Source organism: Neospora caninum, chromosome XI (genome assembly GCF_000208865.1).
Source record: "Neospora caninum Liverpool complete genome, chromosome XI".
NCBI classification, from domain to species: domain Eukaryota; phylum Apicomplexa; class Conoidasida; order Eucoccidiorida; family Sarcocystidae; genus Neospora; species Neospora caninum.
Genome location: NC_018397.1, coordinates 3,961,776 through 3,981,450, shown reverse-complemented (window position 1 = coordinate 3,981,450; position 19,675 = coordinate 3,961,776). Strand labels below are relative to the sequence as shown.

Here is a 19,675-nt window from a genome sequence, read left to right as displayed (position 1 = left end):
TTGACCGGATAGACAGGGAATAATAAGCTAACAGGAGCGGAAGTCAGGGATGGAGGCGAGATGAGAGGACTTGAGAGGTACAGAGTGTCTGTCCCTCTCACCCGCGAGACCATTTGAGTGGTTAGATTCGAGCAAAAAACGTACCCGCGTGGTACCCCCTGTAGTTACGCGAACAGAACGCCGAAGAGAAACGCGAAGTCATCTGGCCTGAGTTCCGCCGAGCACTTGCTTTTGAAAACAACACAGATCGAACCTTTCCATGACCCAATTTTCCATTTCTTCTTTTCGCTTTTGCCCGGCAACTCCTGGGAGGAAATCTGCGGGTCACTTGGCGACACACTCGAGACGAGTGAACGCTTGACTCACCAAGTCTCTCTTTCTGTGGAGACCAACAGGGAAGCAACAGAAAAAAGAACGGGGAAACGAGGGCACGTTTCGATTTTTTCGCATTTAAAAAGATTACTGAAGCAACTGACACATTTTCAGCGGCGCAGACGAGTTTTTCAACAGTGCTCTTCGCTCTTCGCGCGGAAATCTCAACACACGGAATCACAGCCACCTGTGGCTGCTCGCTTCTCACGGCGTCACACTGGGCTATCTTGTACAAATCACAAAACGGCGCCTCTTCCGTTGTGTTTTTCTTTTCTGTGGGCTCAGACTGGTCATGATCTTCCCGCCTCAGCTGTCTTGAAGCTTGCGTTCGTCTCGTTTGAGGTGGAGACACTGACCCTTGTAGAACAGCTGTTCCGAATATGGTACGATCCTGACGCACAAACCCGTGGTTCTCCTTCCGCAGGTCCACGCTGTTCCCCGTTCCTCGTTCTCTTTTTGTACGCCTATACAGAAGCTCCTTGGTTCATTCTTTTTCCCCATTTTTCTTCCAGTTTCAAAGGATACGCAGCATCTGCTCACTCCGGTCCGAATTCCATTCTCATCCAGCCTTGTCTTTTCCACGTTCTTCTCAGTCGTCTTAATCCTTTTTTCAGCGTTTGTTGCTTCACTTTCATCGCTCTTCGATATTGACTTCACCGCCTTCCCGCCCTGCCGGCACTTCTTCGCCTTTTTCTCCCCTACCTCATTCTGTTGTCTAGCCCCTGGCCGTCACCTGTGTTCTTATCCTCTGGCTGTCACCTGTGTTCTTATCCTCTGGCTGTCACCTGTGTTCTTATCCTCTGGCTGTCACCTGTGTTCTTATCCTCTGACTCTCCCTTGCTGACTTTCTCCTTCCCGTTCCCGCCTGGTCTTTGCCCAAGTCTGCATCGCCTCCCCTCACCCTCCTCTTCAGCTTCTTCTCCTGCGTCTTTTGTGCCCTCTTTTTTTCGTCGTCTGATTCGTGTTCTCTGTCTTCTTCTGCTTCTTTTCTGGGCGTTATGTTCCTTTTGCTTGGCTGTCTATGAAGTGACAGAGGAGGAGCTGAACATGACGGACAGGTGCTGGATTCCACACCTCACTGAGGTCTGGGGGGTTGCAGTTCCGGCAGGGCCGAAAGGCAGCTGCACGTATAAACTCGTTGAGGTCACGGACGACGGCACCGACCCGAGAAATTTAGAAGTCACTTTAGCCAAGTCTGATTTGGCCCAGGTCACCCCTATTACAGACTCGCGGTCCCTCGAAGGTAAGCTATATATACACATCTCGTAATGTAGCTCATAGGGATTTCTGCATTCATACGTACACCTGTGTAGATGGCTACACGCCTGGATGAATCTGTATATCTGGATAACTGCGATATATCAATCGGGAGGAACGGAGGCTGTGGTGCCGGAAGGCTCGTGACTCAATGTACAGAGGCGAAGAAAGACTCGCTGTTTCCACTGCCTTTTCCTCTGTTTTCCGCCTTCGCTCTCTCGGTTCAGGCGTCCCCAATGTATGCGTCCTGGGCGATGTTTCTGAGGCGTCTGTTCTCCATACAATCCGTGTCCGATACCGGAGAGACGAAATCTACACAAACGTGGGGCGCATTGTTCTCGCCCTCAATCCCTTTAAATATCTTCCGCTGTATGGCCCTGACTTTGTTCGGAATTATTTCGGAAGCGCACACGTATTCGACCTCCCGCCGCACCTCTTCCAGGTTTCTGCTGCCGCAGTCAAAGGTCTTTCAGAACGAGGGAAACCGCAGAGCACGCTGATCACAGGCGAATCAGGTCTGCATGCTCCAGAAAATTACCACTCTGTACACGTTTGTGTATTGGGGTCTATCCTTGTATTCGCCTGCCAATGGCGCATAGCCACACACTTAAATCTCTCCATACAACCACGAATATCCATTTATGCACGCACATCTCCGTATCTCTCACTCTCTCTCTATCTGTATATCTATGAATTGTCAATTTGGCCTCTTATCCGCTTCTCTTCTCCACCCATTTTCAGCCTTTCCTCCCCCATGTTCTCTTTCCAACTGAGTTCGTCTTTCTCGTCTCCGTGTCCTTTCTGCTTCTTCCGGCCAATTACCCCTTTTTCTCCCCTGTACCTCACGCTCTCCCTTAGGCGCTGGCAAGACCGAATCCACAAAGTTGATTCTTCAGTTTCTCGCCGACGTGAGCGAGATCTCGTCGTCGGCTTCGTCCTCATTCAAGCTCCCTTCTGGCACTCGTTTAGTGGCAGGTGTCGGCCAAAGGAACACAAGCAGCATCCAGAAGGATCGAGGACCTGGCGGAGCTGTAGGAGACAGCACTCTTCCGTCCTCAGCAGCCGGGGCTGGAAGCCAAGGGCGAGAGGCGGCATCTCTTCAACAGAGAATTTTGGAGATCAGCCCAGTCCTGGAGAGCTTCGGAAATGCGTCAACGAGCAGAAACCCCAACTCCAGTCGATTTGGAAAGTGGATTGAAGTTTATTTTGGGGACAAATTGAAGGTCCTAGGTAAGAGTACGAACAGGAACCATAGTCTGCGAAGACTCGCGCAGAAACAGCACAGAAAAAAACCTCCACAAAGTAAAACTCCTGTGCGGCGGTGCGTAGACATCGAGAGGAAGCATTGACCCTCAAACCGATCTTCACGATGAACTGACGTGTCTTTCGAACCGCACGTTGATCCGTTCCGCATGCGTGTCTTGAAAATGGATGTTAGGTAGCTCTGAAGAACGAGGCAAGGCTACTATGAAGGGCTCTTTCGGAAGCGAACACAGGCACCGACCTGACTGTTTTCCCGCGTTGTCGACTTTCGTCGTCGCAGTGATTGCCTCACTTTTTCCGAGTGCATGGTCTTGTCTATCCATTACCTGCTCCTTCATTTTCTTTTACTGTTTTCAAGGCTTTTCTCCTTCGTCGTCTGTTCCTCACCCGTCTCGTTTGCCCTTTTGCCTGGCGTCCTGTGCCTTCGTTTAGGCGCCAGTATTACCTCGTACCTTCTCGAGCTTCCACGTGTGACCCGCCACATAGCCGGAGAGAGAAGCTACCATGTCTTTTACCAACTCGTTCACGGTTTAAATACTTCTGACCTTGTCGGCGTGGCTGCTGCGTACCGCCTGAAAACCGATCCGCTGGCCTTCACCTATCTGACACCTCAAGAACAAGCTGTGAAGACCAACGATGGGAAATCAGGAACCGGAGCTCCGTCACCGCCCCATCCTGAAGGTGAGGAGAAACAGGAAAGTGTCGAAATGGATATATCGTGCGCAAAAGGCACGAAGGGGCCGAACGAAGGGGAACGAGAAGGAACCACAATGCTTTTCCGTGTTCTCCTCCGTACATCCTCAACAGCGAGTTGTGAGCATAGGAGGCACATACGGACAAAGTGACTCCACCAGAGCCGTTTTCGTGAGGCCATCAGAGTCAAGAACGGAATTTGAGACGCTGAAACATAAGATACGGAGGAACGAAAAGGAAAAGGACTTTCACCTCTCTTCTTTGGTTACCTCAACAACGTTGCATGCTCTATTTCGTTTCTCTGCCGCCTTTTCGCCTGTGAGGAGCCCACCGGTTCACATGTTGAATGCACATGATCTGTACTATGCCTCGCCAGTTTCTGCCTCCACCTTTTTCTGGTTTTTCCAGTTGATGATCTCGCCGGCTTCTCCGAGTTGAAACGTGCCCTGCTAATCCTGGGCTTCAGTCCATCGACTCAGAACGCCATTTTTTCTATTGTGGCGGCGATTCTTCATCTTGGCAACGTCACCTTCGCGCCCGTACGCATCCACCCTGCCTGCATTTCTCTGCCGGTCCCGTCACTGGCAGAAGAGCTCTCTAGTCAGGCCTTTGCGCGTTTCCTCGTCGGCTCCTCGCATCCTGAGGCTGTAGCAGGTCTCAAGGGTTGGTCTGTTCGCCCAAATGGATCGAGCAATTCTAGTGGTATCTGCAGTGGATGGACGCAGCTTAAAAAACTAATACTGACGTCTAAGTTTAAAACGTATCGTTTTTTTTCCAACTTTACATCAACAAATTGCAGTTTATGTTCCGAGGGCAGAGTTTTCTTCTCCGAGTGGTGATTTCGCCTTGTCTCCTGCGCTTTTGTCCAGGAACCGCTCTGCCACGTTTGCTTCCTGCCGGTCAAAACGCCTGTTACCCTGTGAATTCCTTTGTTTCCCTCATGTCCGTTTTCAAGCTCTTCTGCTTCGCAACGGAGGCTTCTCTTTTCCATTCTTTGCTGACATCAGGAAGCAGGAGGAGAAAAGTGCGCTGTGGCGGGAAACACCCGCGATCACCTCAATGCAGCGAGCGAACTTTTGGGTCTCGACAGCCCCGTGAGTGTCCCCTTCGGTGGAAAAGGTTTGAGGCTTGGAACCAATCAAAACGTCCCTTTACCTTTTTCTTTTACGTACACTTTTCTCTGCGTTTCAATATAAATAGGTACATATATATATCCATATATTTATACACATGTCTATTTGTACACGAGCTGCTTTTACATACGAGACACCCGGGACAACGAAATCGCACACAAGGGATGCATTCCAACCCCCCCAAGCCCACGCGAACTAATCAAACACGCTTGACCCCATCCATATTTACCTAGAAATAACCGTACGTATGTATATCTACGGCTGAATGCATTTTCATATACATCTGGACATATATATATATATATATATATATATATATATATATACATATATGCATATATATGCAAGGTCCCTTACAGATAAAGTATGTGTGTGGCAGTTACAGAACGCTCTAACCATTTTTAAGTTTTCCGTATCCGTTACTCTTTCGTTCAGAGAGTGGAGGGTGCACTGACGAGCCGTAAGATGAAGACGGGAAATGAGAGCATTCTGATTCCTCTCAAGGCTGACCAAGCTGACGCTGCTCGCGATAGTTTCGCAAAGCTGGTTTACGGATACCTCTTCAACTGGCTTATTGCGCAAATCAATGGGAGCCTGGCCCCCTCTGGAGGAAAGGATTTCGATGTCAGTGAGACGACAGGGCGACGACTAGGAACGAGGAGACAGAGAACATATGGAACACAGAAGAGGACACCCGCGAGAAAGGGACGATGCTAAAAAGCAACAAACAGTTCACTGGTGCACATCTACGGATGCAACATGCGTCCACCGTTGCTATTTTAGCTAAATCAATCTGGATCTATGTTGCCCACACAGAGAGGTGAACATTAAGATGCATTTAGCGGGTTAGGTTCTGAGTAGATGTACATGTGAACAGAGAAACTCATGAGTCAATGCTTTCTGCAGAAACGAATAAAGTTAAACAGTCCTGGAGCTTTGAAATTCGCAAGGCCACAACAGCGAGATTTAGGCGACCCGAAGGTTGACTATCAATTCAGAAAATGCACATTCTCAAACATCCGCGTGAATGCCCGAAAAACACGTGTGTCTGTGTGTCGAAGCGTATACCGATATATATACATGTATATTTTATTCGTATATGCATGTGTCGTTGTGTAGATCATAGGCTATCGGAATATGCACGTGCAATTCACCATATGGAATATTTCTTTGTCGGCCTTCTTTTCAGTTTAACCGTTACGTGGGGTTGCTGGACATTGCTGGCTTCGAGAGCTTTCGCGTGAACGGATTTGAGCAGCTCTGTATCAATCTCTCGAATGAAGAGCTGCAACATCATTTCAATGCAGACATTTTCCTCAACGAAATCAGCGACTACGAGGAGGATGGACTGAAGGGGGTCTCGATTACCTACGAAGACAATGCAGATGTGTTGTCACTAATTGCGGGAAAAGGAGGTAAGAAAGCAGCCTCTATCTGGACGTTTTGCAGGCCCAGAGAACGACGTTCTGGTTCGCAGCTATCGCCTGCCTCGACATGGTCTCACCGGTGAGCCGGAGGGAAACCAGTGACCGTGAGAAGGCTTCGACTGCAGACACGGCCACCTTTGGTTTCACCTGCTTCTTGTTTTCTCAGGTGTCATTGCGACTCTCGATGAAGAGGTTTTTGTTCCCAGGGGCTCTGACCAGGGCTTCCTCAACAAACTGAACAAGGCTCACACGAACAACAAACGCTACATTGAAAATAAGTAGGAATGCGCCAGTTTTCTGTCACGGCAACGCCTGATGGGTGTACGGTCTTTCTTCCTCCGATGCATCAAATCCGGGGCACAGGCAACGAAGGGAGAACAACTTTCTTATCAAAGAAACGTAAATGACATTTGTCGGCTGCAGACACATACACCTATGTAATCGTATGTACAGGTCTACGTACGTGGATATGTATGCTCATAAATACACACACATATATATATATATATATATACACGCATGCATATATTTGTATTTCTACACATAGTGTTTTTCGCTTCGTTTACGCGGTGGAAGAAGGCCATCTCCCCCTTTCGTTTTGGTCCGTCACGCGCTTCCCGGCTTTTCCTCCGTTTCGGTTTGAATCTGTTTTTCCTTTCCTTTTGGATCCAGGGCTGCCACGTTCAAACGCCTTTCCTTTTCTTTTCGCCTTTTCCTCCCATCAGAATAAAAGGGTCAATGGCCTTCGGCATTCGGCATTACGCGGGAGATGTGACGTACACCGTCTCCGGCTGGCTCGTGAAAGATCAAAATGTGCCTCCTCAGGAGGCAGCTGAATGCCTTCTGACGTCCGAAAATCCAATTGTCAAGGCAGTCGTGGAGACGGCTCCAGGCGATACTCAAAAACGAAGCCAGGGAGGAAAGAGTACTGTAGGTCGGTCTTCTTGTGGCGATAACGAACAGAGAGAGAAGATGAAGACTGCCCTGATCCCTACAAAAAACGATTTGTGAAGCGGGCAAGCAGGACGCCCGAGTTCATGCGCCTGCAAGAGAAAACGAGCGAGGAAAAAACCTTTCTGCCGGCCCTGTTCTGGTCTTTCCACGTGTTGCGTCTTGCCATTATCTGTGTCTGTTTATCGCCCCCCCCTCCTCGTTTCATCTCCCGTTCTCAATGAATGTGCAGGATCCGTATTCAAGAAGCAACTCAGTGAGCTGATGGCGAAGATAAATGGAACCGACAGCCACTACATTCGGTGCATCAAGCCGAACCCCGTTCACAAGCCCAGAGGGATTCACTCGAGCCAGATTTTGAGTCAGCTCGTCTGCTCAGGTGGGCAAAGAGAGGAAAACGACAGACATACCACGACACGAAGACAAACAGCCGCTCCCGACAGTCACCGGAAAAGAACGAGATTCTCAGGATAAAGAAAATTGTGTCTCTGGCTCCTCAAAATGTACGAGCACATCCAGCAGACCACATATGTAGATATATACACCATATTTAGTACACGCGAACAGGTATATGATTTTAAATCTTCACTGCATCTCTTTTTTCCCCCATCTCTATTTGCGCGCATGTCCTCTTCTAATGTACACGTTTCGACCTTGTCGCCTGGCTCCTATCTCTCAATGCTGTTATCTCTTTGCTATCTTTCCTCTCGCCGTTCTCTGTGTGCCTCTTCCTCTCGTGCTCCTCTTCGCCGGTCACTGCAGGCGTCATGGAAGCGATTCGCATTCGCAAGTCAGGGTTCGCCCTTCGTCTCTTACACCAGGACTTCGTGGACCGCTACCGGCTCGTGTTGGGCTCCAGAGCTGCTGCAGGCCTCCGCGCCCTTGACACAACAAGTGCGGCCCGGCAGCTGGTGAGCGGGTTCATTCTTTTCACTTCTCGTTTTCAGCCGTTCTCATGTCCTGCGTTTATTACACACGGTGGTATTCGGGCATTTAGATGGCTGACCATGCCACGAAAAACAACCAGCTTGCGGCACAGAAACACTGTGTTTGTGTAAGCGCGCAGATGCTTATACTGCATGTGCTACCATGCTTGCTTGCACGTGTCCTTATGCATGCATGTGCGCATGTGTGCGTGCTCATCGATGCCTTCCGGCAAAGGCATGCACAGTTGATGTTTGTAGACAGAAATATGAATATATTTTCTACATAGAAACGCGAATGTGTATGTGTAAATAGATGGATGCACGTATACAGGTATGTTATATGTATGCCGGTGGACAAGTTCTTGGTTACATATCGTCGTTTTTTTCTGTGTCTGGTGAAAGGAATCTTTATCGAGATTACCTCATGCGGAGCCTTGTGCTTTAAGTCTCGTCTCTTTTCTTGCACTCGACTTTCGTCCCTTCTCTGCTTCCGATTGTATCCACACGTCCTTCCTTTCTTCGTCCTGCACATGAAGTAGTCAGAGATCTTTCGACGGCGTTTGTACATACCATGACCCTTTTTTCTTTCTCTACCTTTTCCCCTTTTGCTGCTTTATGCACACTTATGAAGGTAACCCAACTGATCGCTGCGAAGGGAATTTCCCAGGAGGAATGTCTCGTAGGCCAGACCAAGGTGTTTGCCAAGTCAAATGTGCAGGATTTCCTCGAACACGCGCGGTACGGGTGACGAACGTTCACCATGCAGTTTTCACGGCTTGGATACATCCACGCACCGCTCGTGTACAAGCCTACATACTTACCTACGGACGTACATATTCGGCAGGACGCATACACACACACACGTTGCGTGCAAAAATATATTCAAGCCGCTGCTCCCATATATATTCATGTATCTATCTATATATGCATATCCGTGTGCATGCAGCTAAAAAACATCCTTCAGCCAGTGTCGACGGCGGTGCTGTGATGCTTCTGGGTCCTGATTTCCTTTCCCCACGGAGTCGCGCCTACGTTTTGATGGCCACTTGCTGTCATCCGTGTGGAGACGTGTGACGTTCGCGGTGCTCGCTGCTTCTGTTTTTTCTGGAGCCGAATTGATCTGGTTTTGATTGTTCAGAAAAGACTATCGCCTTGACTCAACGGCGATTCTTTCTTTCCCGTCTGGGTACATCCCAACCTGCGGGTGCAGTGCCGGACCCGCTTCCGCAGTCTGACGTTTCAATTGGATCTCCGCTTTTGTTTTTTCGTAAATGGAACTCCTCAGTGGTCAGGCGGACCCTTCGCACTAAAACGCTCCCACGGCAATCTCTTGGAAATTTCTGCGTTTTTTGCTGTCCCTGACTTCCAGCGAAGAGGCTCTTGTCGAGCCCGTCATTCTCATCCAGGCTGTCTATCGAGGCTACAGATCCCGCCAGCAGTGCCGAGTTCTGTTTGAGGTGTATGGGCGGCTGAAGGTGTTTCTTTCGGCATGCTCAGAGGCATCGAAGCGCGGAGGCTACTTGACAACAGAACCCGTTTTTCCCGATGCCCCGACCCCTCAGCTCCTTCAGAAAAAGTAAAGGGAAAGGAACTAGACGCGTTCCGTTCGATAGCCGAACTGGCGGGGAATACTAGATGTTCACGAAGATGAGCAGACGCACTTCATCCTCCCGGTTTCTTCAGCAAAAGGTCGCGAGCAGAGACGAAGTTTTCTCGCTTAAAACCTCGGGACAGCGAAACCTCAGGAGCTGCAATTTATTCCTCAGATTCATGCATATCGGAACTATTTATGTCAAGCCTACTGGGACACCGGAAGGATATATCACAATCATGTGCATTCTTGCTTCGCACACGAAACGACGGCGTAGGGTTAGAGATATGCACTGCCAACGACCGTCGAGATAAGGAGCGAGTGACTCGCCTACTGTCGAGAGTCTGGAACAGGACAACAAGGACAAGAGGGAAAGGAGAAACGAGAAACGGGAAACGAAACAGACGCTTGGCAGGTGATGTGAGGAGAAAACATCAAGAAGAGAGGAAAAAGAAGACAAACAAGTACGGCAGTGGCGCTTGGAATGCAAGCAGCGTTTCGTGCCTGCATGCCTTTGCAAATTCTTTTCAGATCCATTTTGCTGGGAGATTTAATTTCACAGCTCGAAGCCCTTGATCCTTCACTTCAACCGAGCTGCCTGCCGACCGTCTCGAAGTACCACGTTCGGATGACTCTGGAGGCGTCGCTCTCCCTGTACGTCTCTTTTTCAGCAACTCTCCAGTTTTCTCTTCTTCGTCTGCAAGTCTTCCTTCCGTTCGTGACAGACCCTCACATTCCTGTCAGACTTCGCGTTTTGTGTCCTTTCTTCTTCCCCCTTCCCGTTAGTTGCCGCATGATTTCTTCTGCATGATTCCTGCCGCTGACCTCGAACGCCGTCGCTGCTGCTGGGTCCCTTGCCTCCCCCATTCCACACCTATCAGCACTTGCACATACACATTTATACCTATTTATATCTATTTCTATATTCATTTATATTTTTGTGCACCTATCTGTATATCTGCACGTATACAGCAAGGCTTGGGTTCTTAGGACAGCGGGAGGATCAGCTCCATGTGTCTGCTTAAGATGAAGGCAAAGGACCTTCTGAAGAGGCCATTCCATCGTGAAGTGTCTCTCGGTTCCTGCAAAAAGAGTTCCGTCCTTTTTCTTCCCTCAGGGAACTTGAACGTCTGTTGGCACTCACAGACGTGCAGGGCGCTGATGGCGCGTGTGACGCACTCTCAATGCTACGCGCGACTGTGCTAAAAGCGGAAAGTAAACAAATTTGCGGACCTCTCGTTACCGAGGTAGGCAAGCGAGATACACGCAAATGAACAGCTGGTGGAGAGGACACCAGCAATACCTCTAGATACGTACATATGCACATCTGCCTATCGATCTATCCGTACCTATGTTTATGTATATGTATCTCAGGGGGTCGATGCGTATATATATATATATATATATATATGTATACATATAGGAATCTATGCCATGTCGGCACTTGTAGGAGGTATTTGCGCGGGATATCAATGTGGCACAGTATAGCGACAGATTCATAGTTCCGTGAGGCGGGCTGTTGATTCATGCGGACATGAAGATAGAGAGAGGAGACCAGGAAGAGAGAGAAATACGCGTGTGGGCTACCCCTCTCCGGTGCCTTGTGCTTGATGGTTTTAAAATCGTAAGGGTCTCTCAATAATTAGCTGAGCGCTGGAACGACACGCATGTCAGTCGATTACCAGTTCATGCTGCTTTGTGTGTGTTCCATTGCGTGTGGGCTCTCCAACGATTCCCCCCTCTGGCTCTTGGATGGGCCCTGGTTCCCGAAAGGCTTCTGTTTTCTGTGTCTTTTCGACTTTCCAATTCCAGGCACGAGAGCGGTGGAGTCGACTGGAGGCCGAAACCAACCTCGGAGACTCGCTCGACCAGGCTCTGCACGCGAACGACAAAACAAATGTGGCCCTGTGGGTAAAGGAGGCAAGACAGCTCGAGGTAGGGCGTGGTGCTTTGATTGAACACGAGAACGAGACTCAACAAGAGGCGACAGGCGCTTCCTGCGTCTTTAGAATATTCTGCCTTCAGTCGTTTCTTTCCTCTTGTGTGCGCTTTTAAAAGAGTGTGAAGGGTGTGACCTCACATGCGAAAAAGACAAAACGCGATTCCACGAGACGCGAAGAAAGCCCGCGGCGTCAACGTGAACCGGAAGAAACGAGACCGGATGAGAGACCGAAAGCGCTTCGCTGCTTCTCCGCTTCGTTCGTATTGCAAGAGTCTCGACGGGTTCTCTCTTCTGCATTTCATACTGTTTTCGACCCTCGAGTGCCTGCTGTCGGTCTACCGAGTCCTGCATTTGTCTGTGCACTCCGTGATCTTTGTGTGGTTTCCCGTACACATAGTCGAGGAAGCCGCTTGGCCGGAGTCATACAGAGCCTGTCTTGGCCGTGAGGTGAAACGAGAAAGAGAGAGGAAGAGAGAAAACGGGAGAGAAAGAGAGAAACGGGAGAGAAAGAGAGAGGAAGAAAGGAAGAGGGGAAGAGAGAGAAGGAGAGGAAAGTGGAGGAAGGGAGAGAAGGAGAGGAAAACAAGGGAAGAGAAAGAAGGAGAGGAAAACCGAGAGAGAGAGGGAAAGCGAGAGAGAGAGAACGAGAGGAAAGCGACTGATCCTCGCGACCGACTGAAAAACCTTCATCTCCCCATTGGTTTGCCGCTGTCAAAGCAGCGAGTTTTTTTCTGATTTTGCCGTCGGCTTCCTGCAGCGTACGACCACACCACCTCGCTTTTTCACGTCGTACCTCGCCTCGGTAGTTGCCGCATCTGAGGCATATCTGGCGCAGGACGCGCGAGAACAAGAGCGACTGCAGCGCGAGCGCGAAAAGGCAGAAGAGTCGCGGAAGGAAATGAAGGAAAGACAGCAGCAAGAGGTCCTGCTGATGGGAGCAGTCGAAGAGCGCAGAAGGAGCGATCGCCTCTCTTTACTCTCTGTTCCTTCAGATATCAAGAAGGCCAAGAGAGACCAAGAGGGTAATGCACGGAGAGAGCAGAACCGACGGGGCAAACTGATGGCGAGCGCAACGCATACATATGCATGACCATTCATATTCTTTATGTAGTCATACTATATATGCATAGCTAGCTACTATATTTACAGGTACACCAATACCGAGCTATTTTACAAATTCTCCCATTCATCCATATATATATATATATATATATATATATGCATATGGATATGCATGTATATAATCTATCAACGTCGCCACACACTGGCATATTTGTACTTACGGTCGACTACGTTAGCAGCTAGATCCAAGTTGCACAGGAGAGTGGAAGAATATATCAGCAGACCTCTGCTCAGATGGAGACGTGAAAAGCGTTGACAGAGTGAAAGAGAGTCTGAGGGAAGGTGCGTCTTTCCTGGACCCTTACCGACAGATGCACCGTGCCCATTAAGAGCGATGTGTTGCATGCACCCTTAGCAGGACGAAAGCCTGAAAGACAGAACTAGATGTCAACCCATAGGAAATCCCCGGCGTGTTGAACGGTCATTGTCTTCCAGTCTGTTCCATTTTCTGCTCTCATCATTCCCATTGCTTTTTCTCGTGTCTTGTTTTTCGTCTCGTTCTCTGTGGCTACCCGCACTCCGTCTCCTTATCTCTGCGGCCATCGTCTTCTCAGCCGTCTTAGCTCATCGAAGAGTTGAGACAGCAGAACCCCGCGGCCTGAGGATCGAGTACGAGGAGGAAGAGACCGTGTCCACGTCTGAGTCAGACTGGACTGACAGCAGTGAAGCGGAAAGCGAAGAGCCTCTGGAGGCGTATGGTTCGCTTCAAAGTAATCTTCTGCCAGCCTGTTACCCGCGTTTCTTCTATAGTAATGCATGTTAGCAGTGACAGTTATATCTATTAATTTCGTCATTCGCAGGTGCATGTGCAGATGTATGAGGATTTACTCAAAACATTCCCGTATATGTATGACCGTACTTTCTCTCTTCTTCGTTATCTCTCTCTCCATGTACACATCACGTGTATATGCACCACCGTGGCTGGGCAGCCCTTCCTGCCTGGATCGTTCTTCAGTAAATCACGTATAGAAAAGTCGAGTATGATCCATATATATATATATATATATATACATACATACATACCAGGCGTAACACGCATTCATCCAGTTACTAAACAGGTGCCAGGCGAACAAGAATCCGATCCGTGTATTCCGTGAGAGAAACGCATCTGCCTGCCCTCTCCCTCTGGGGACTTTCCTCTGATTCTTCGGCGTTTGATCCCGCGGGTGTCCCGTTGGCTCTCCTCTATGCTGCGTCTCCGTTGTGCTCCGCATGTGGGATCTCTTTTTATCACTTAGATGAAGAAGGTGGCGAAGCACTCACGTCGGCTTATCTTCGGAAATTCATGAAGGAAGTGGCCCGTGCGACTCGGGAATGCGACCCGAGTCAACTGGCGTTTTTTCTTGAACGCGCGAGAGAGGCGAATCTCGGCAAAGGCCCGCGAGAGCTACAGCTCGCTCGCGTGCAGTTGGAAAATTTGAATGACCCGGCATTCCTCAATTCGGAGTTGAAAGAAGCGGTTGTCGGCGTCACGTGGGGTGTCGCGACACAGGACGACGTCGTCAAGTTGCGGAACCTTGTTCAACAGGCGCAAGTGGTCCGGACAACCAGGAAACAGAACGGAGATTTCCGGAAGGGCGGCCGCGTCCCACCCCACGGGACCATCGACCCGACGGTGTTGTCTTCTGCAATGGCGACACTAGACGCTCTACGAAGAATGGAAGGCAGAGAGCGAGGAGCTTCTGGAAAGAACGGAAGCGGAGGAGGCCCCGGTGAGAGAGGCGAGAGAGCAGGCGGGCTGACCGCCTATCCGTTCGAGAGCTACCCCATGCTTCGGATTAACATGCGCATTCAGGAGACAAAGGTAAGAGAAAGAGAAGCAGGCGGACGTGCGCCACAGGAAAGAGGGGAGAGAAGTAAGGGGTGGAGCCGAATCCAGAAGAAAGACGGCTGTTCCTAGTTCACGGTGTGACAACTGGCCGTTGCTTCACCCCTGATGACATCTGCGTTCACGAAACAAAACCGAAGCGGAGAAGGAGGCGAGCAAAGAATCGCAGGGAAGAGCGCAACCATGGTTTGAGTGCGTCGTCCCCCCCCCCCCCCCTCCTCCCCCGTCACCTTCCTACAAGAAATCCCTCTTTCCTTTGCCTCCTAGATGTCCACCTTCTGTCTTTTTCTTTTCCGTGCCCGTTCTTTCTGTGCCTCTCTCGTTTCGTTCTCTTCCCCTCGATCTGTCCTTTTCCCTCTCGACATTCTATCGTCACCGCACCTCGCTCTTTCCACGTTTCCGGCAATTCTTCTTCCTCGTCTCCCCTTCGCTGACGATGTTTCATTTTTCTGTCTCGCTGCGTTGCGCAGAGCATGCGGAAGGCGGAGCGACTTGTGCTTCGGCGGGAGGAGCTTTTAAGTCACCAATCCGATCCTCTGGAAGAGCCGCTACTGGTTCTTCCGGATCATCATGCGGAGGTGGTGGCGTTGACGTGTTTTCGGTCTCTGTTAGGCGTTATGGGAGACCGTTTTTGCGTGGGCCGAAGTGCGCTGAGTGAAGAGATTTTGGTCTTGGGCAGAAACGCAGAAGATTTGCGAGACGAGATTTACTGCCAAATTCTGAAGCAGTTACAGAACAACCCATCTGCAGGAAGCACCATCGCGGGGCTTCGCATACTTCAGTCTTGCTGCCAGGCGTTTCCGCCTTCCGAGAGTCTGGAGCCTTACGTTCGCTACGCCTTGCAAAGCTTCCTCTCGAGCCTTTGCGCTCCGGGCGCAGATGGCAGCGGCGCAATTAAATTCCAACAAGAAGTTGAACAGGTTTGTCGGCAGGCCATCAAAGATTTAGAGCTGACGTGCGAGGGCCGGCGAGGAGGAAGGGAGACATGGGGCGAAGACCAAGGCGCTCCCCCGCGCGGAGGAGAGAAGCGCATGCACGTGCAGGTGAGACAGAGAGGAATCGAAACATGGGGCAAGAGAAGGCGAACAATCGAGACGGGGCAAAAGGGCAGGACAAAGGAAGAGAGCGAAACGCGAACCTGTGTCGGCTTCATCTTTTGATGCATGCCCTTCTCCAATCAACGCTGTGTGCCAGGTACGACTTGCAGATGGATCCAGTCGACGCTTGTCTCTTGAAGGCGACTGCCCTAGAGACCTCTGTCGGCGCCTTGTGAAGGACTTGAATCTGCTCGGCGCAGACTCGTGGGTAAGCAAGACAAAGAAGCCACCGAATCAGGCAGGAAGCCGAGGAACCGGAAGAGAACGGAAAACCCAAATCCAACCAACAGACAACTAGATATACATGCTATACGTACGCCTACATATACATATGCATATATATATATATATATATATATATATGAATCGGTAAACACGTCCCGGAGGGAGCTTTTTTCGTCTTTTTTCCTTTCATGTGTGGGGATGCAGGCCATTATGGAAAAACTTTCGGAGTACGATCTTAAGACAACGACAGCGAGAGGATTTGCACCAACGACATTTCGCCTCCTGCCTCCTGAGGAGCTTGTTCAGGACTACCTCTCCAAACGAGATTCTGAGGTGCCATTCTTTCTACAGTCATCCACGTGTACAGAGATGTGCACGCATAAACACCATATAATATATATATATATATATATATATATAATTATATATATATTATGGTGTGGACCGGGATACGCGGACGCGTGAAGATTAGGAGATTTTCATTCACACAAAAAGGACGGCATTCCACACAAGTTCATGGGGCGATGCATGTGGGCATCTGGCAGGCAGTCGCCCTATGTTCAGCCTAAATGGACCTAATCCGATTTCTGTGACGTTCCCGTCACAAGGTCATCAATCTGCGTGCAGCTATCACCACCCCTCTACCTACAAACTGCCCGTCGATTCATCTGTCCACACCAGTATATACAGAACACCTGTTTTTGTAAAACGTTCATCTCATATGTATGTATATTTGCATGTGCAGATGTATATAGATGACCGCATTTGTTTGAATTTCGGTTTCGTTTCTCCAGGTCCAGTTGTGGCTGCGCCGTCCCATGCTGAATACGGATGAGCCCCTGTCTCTGCATCCGGCCACAGCCGCGTTGGTTTATCGCCAGGCAGTCTCTCAATACCAGCAGCATGTCTTCAATGAAGATCCCGGTCTCCTATCGTCGATAAGGTATAAAACCTCTCTAGGAAAACGCAGAAGCGAAAACATTGCCGGATTGGGTGTTCCGTATAGATGGCACATGCATCTTTCCAAAGGCGAATACGGGGAGGACGTTCCGTTTGGTCGTGTTGTGCGTCGAGTCATGCGTTGAGATTGTGTTTTTTCTTTGAAGATGGATGTCTGTTTCATGGTTGCCATGTGCTCTGTATTCCCATGTGCATCAGTATGCACGCATCTGCCCAGAGAGGTGACTTTCTACCATTATCGCTTCTGCATCTTTTGTTTGCAGCGCACGTTTGCTTCAGGCTGAGGGTCTTTTAGAAGCGTCGCCTCCCCATGTGCCATCGTGGCCTTCTCTCAGTTGGACGATTCCTCAACGGCTTCATTGGCTTCAGAGTGAAGCCGACTGGACGGCAGCAATTTCTGAGGCTGCACGTGACTTGGACGCTGAAGAAGGTGATTTGCTCGCCATGAGTGCTGCCTTCCGTCTCATGCAGAACTTGCGCGTAAGTTCCATTGGCGGCATGTTCATTTTTTTCGACACCCGCGCCTGAAAGAGATGCAAAGCAAATCCGAGACTCTGCCTCCGTTTTCGAACGCGTCAGGTTTGGCGATAAAGTACACCACGGGACGGTTTTTTATATTCGGCTGGGCAGGCCGAGGAGAGAGTTAAGAGGCATGCGCCGACGTCACTGTTTATGACTTTTCAGGTTTTAGGTCGCGAGGCTCCGCACGCCGATTCGATGTCTTTTGTGCTGGTCTCTGCTTCAGGGCTTTGGAGGCTCTGTGTGGTTAGCCGACGCCTTTCCACTCTTCTCAGCAGACATCAAAGGCGATGCTCGTCTGCATGCAGTGGTGAAGCAGACCGCTCCGGGGTGCTGCGTGTCTCTCTCGCCGTTGATCGAAATTCGCCGGGTACCTCTTTCGCTTCGCCGTCAGTTTGCGACGCTTTTAGGCGATGACGAAGACAGGGAGCGCATGCGGCGCATTGAGCAGCGCTCACAGAAGAAAATGAAACGGAACGGAAAACCTGGCGAGACACACAACTCGTCCTCTTCAAGGAAGTCAGAGGTTCCCATGGAGGCGAACGAGGATCTCGCTCCCGGCAACACGAACCTGAGGAGACGTGTGTGGAGTGCGCTGCTGTGTAGAAGGGATCCTTCGTCTTTTGGCACATCGGGGCGTCATGTTCGGAGCAGGAAGGAAAACCAGAAAAGAAACAAAAACCTCTCCTACAAACTCACGGGAAGGTCGTGGATTGCCGTGAGTCATCGAGGGATTGAATTGGCGACGGTGTTCGACGCAGAAGGTCTCGCGGCGGCGCCGATGCCCGAGTCCGAGGCGGCGCTTCTGGAGGCGTCTTCCAGAGAAGAGTGGGACCAGGAAAACGAGCACACAAAAGTCCAGAAACCGGGGGCAAAATGGAGGAATCCCGACGAAAAGGCACAAAACGAAGCGGTAGAAGGAACCGATTTCAACAGCCCCAAAATCACCGCGATAGAAGCCAACGACGGAAACAGCGAAAGACAGATACAGAAGGAAGGTTCAGAAAAAGGCATATTTACAATTCCTCCTGAGAAGGTCAGTCCACAAGAAGACCCAAGACAGGGGCATCAAAAGCGTTTCGAAACATACACGTAGTCACCTACTTCCGACGGCTTTTGACAAGATCTATCAGTACACCGATATCTTTTTTCAGAGGATGATCGATTTACGGAGAGACCGATGAAGCCGACACAGACTTTGCGAAGAAACACCACACATATGCCATCTTGATTAGATTTGTACTTGAGATTTTTTTTTACAGTCTTTGGAAGTCGCTGTCTTTTCCGAGAGATGTAGAGACGCTCCTGGGCATATCTAGCTATGAACCCAAACCTCGTTACAACCACGGTCATCTCTCTCAACACCCACACAACGCACTTCTTCACACGTGTCAATATATATATATATATATATATATATATTTGCACATTGATAGTACCCAGAATCTCTACATGTATAGCGCAGTGCATGACCTCTGTATTCCTCCAGCATTTGTTGTGTTCATTTCCAGCTCTGGCTGGTCGCTGCCTTGCCACCTCGTGGGGATGCACCAGACCGCCTCCTTTTGGGATACGTCGACCCTCGAACGGGAAAAAGAAGGTTGGAGGCTTTTGTCACTCAGGTGCGTGAAGAGTCACGTGTGAAGAGTTTGAAAGACTTCTCTTCCGTCTACGCAAAACACTTATCTCAGATAACTGACTAACACCTTCAAATACATATATATATATATATATATATATATATATATATATATATATGCATATAGTTTGATACACGCGTACGTTGTGCGTTTCGAGTTGCGAATACGCCTGTCAGCCACAACATAGGCATTCACAATCACAGATATATCTGGAAAGGGAGACTAGAAGAGGTTGAAGTTGCAAAACGGGTCTTTGCTGAATAATTCGTGTGTTCCTTTTTCTTCTTTGATCCACATCCTGTCACCGCCTCAGAAGTCGCCTTTCCACGAATGCGAACCGTGGCCGTAATTCCTTTTCTTTCGTCTCTCCGTTCTGTTGATTCAGGTGTGTCCTATCTTGTGTGCGATCTCCCATTGGGCTTGGAAAACAACCTTGTGTCAGCGTATAACCAGCGATGAGTACGTTCGCCTAGTCTCTCTGCTTTTTCTGCATCAGGCTGCTGCGAACGACGTCGTCCAACTTGTTCTCTTATTCTTCCCTTTCTGCGCCCTCAACGCTCAGGCTCCGCCTGCGGAATGAACTCCCCCGTTCTCATTTTCGTCGCCTTCCTTGCTCGCGTTTTTGTGCCCTGCCGTGGGGTGCCAGCATTTCAGGATCTTTGTCTTTTTATCCAACTCGTCTCCCCTTTGAGGGCGTTTTTTTCTCTTAAGAACCCGCTCTTTCCTGTC

The 19,675-nt window shown here is 49.7% G+C and overlaps 1 protein-coding gene across 1 annotated transcript; it reads left to right on the top strand.

Moving 5' to 3' along the window:
• Positions 1 to 1,419: 1,419 nt before the first annotated feature.
• On the top strand, positions 1,420 to 19,526 carry NCLIV_057670 (putative myosin G; the record flags this gene model as incomplete). The annotated part of the gene is made up of 19 exons (XM_003885323.1): positions 1,420 to 1,615; positions 2,488 to 2,859; positions 3,325 to 3,573; positions 6,004 to 6,133; positions 6,871 to 7,079; positions 7,859 to 8,015; positions 9,392 to 9,598; positions 10,145 to 10,267; positions 10,731 to 10,860; positions 11,426 to 11,548; positions 12,313 to 12,577; positions 13,916 to 14,481; positions 14,976 to 15,548; positions 15,700 to 15,810; positions 16,622 to 16,770; positions 17,051 to 17,267; positions 17,533 to 18,342; positions 18,818 to 18,928; positions 19,443 to 19,526. The coding sequence occupies 19 exons, from the start codon at positions 1,420 to 1,422 to the stop codon at positions 19,524 to 19,526; spliced, it is 4,782 nt and encodes a 1,593-aa protein (XP_003885372.1).
• Positions 19,527 to 19,675: the final 149 nt, after the last annotated feature.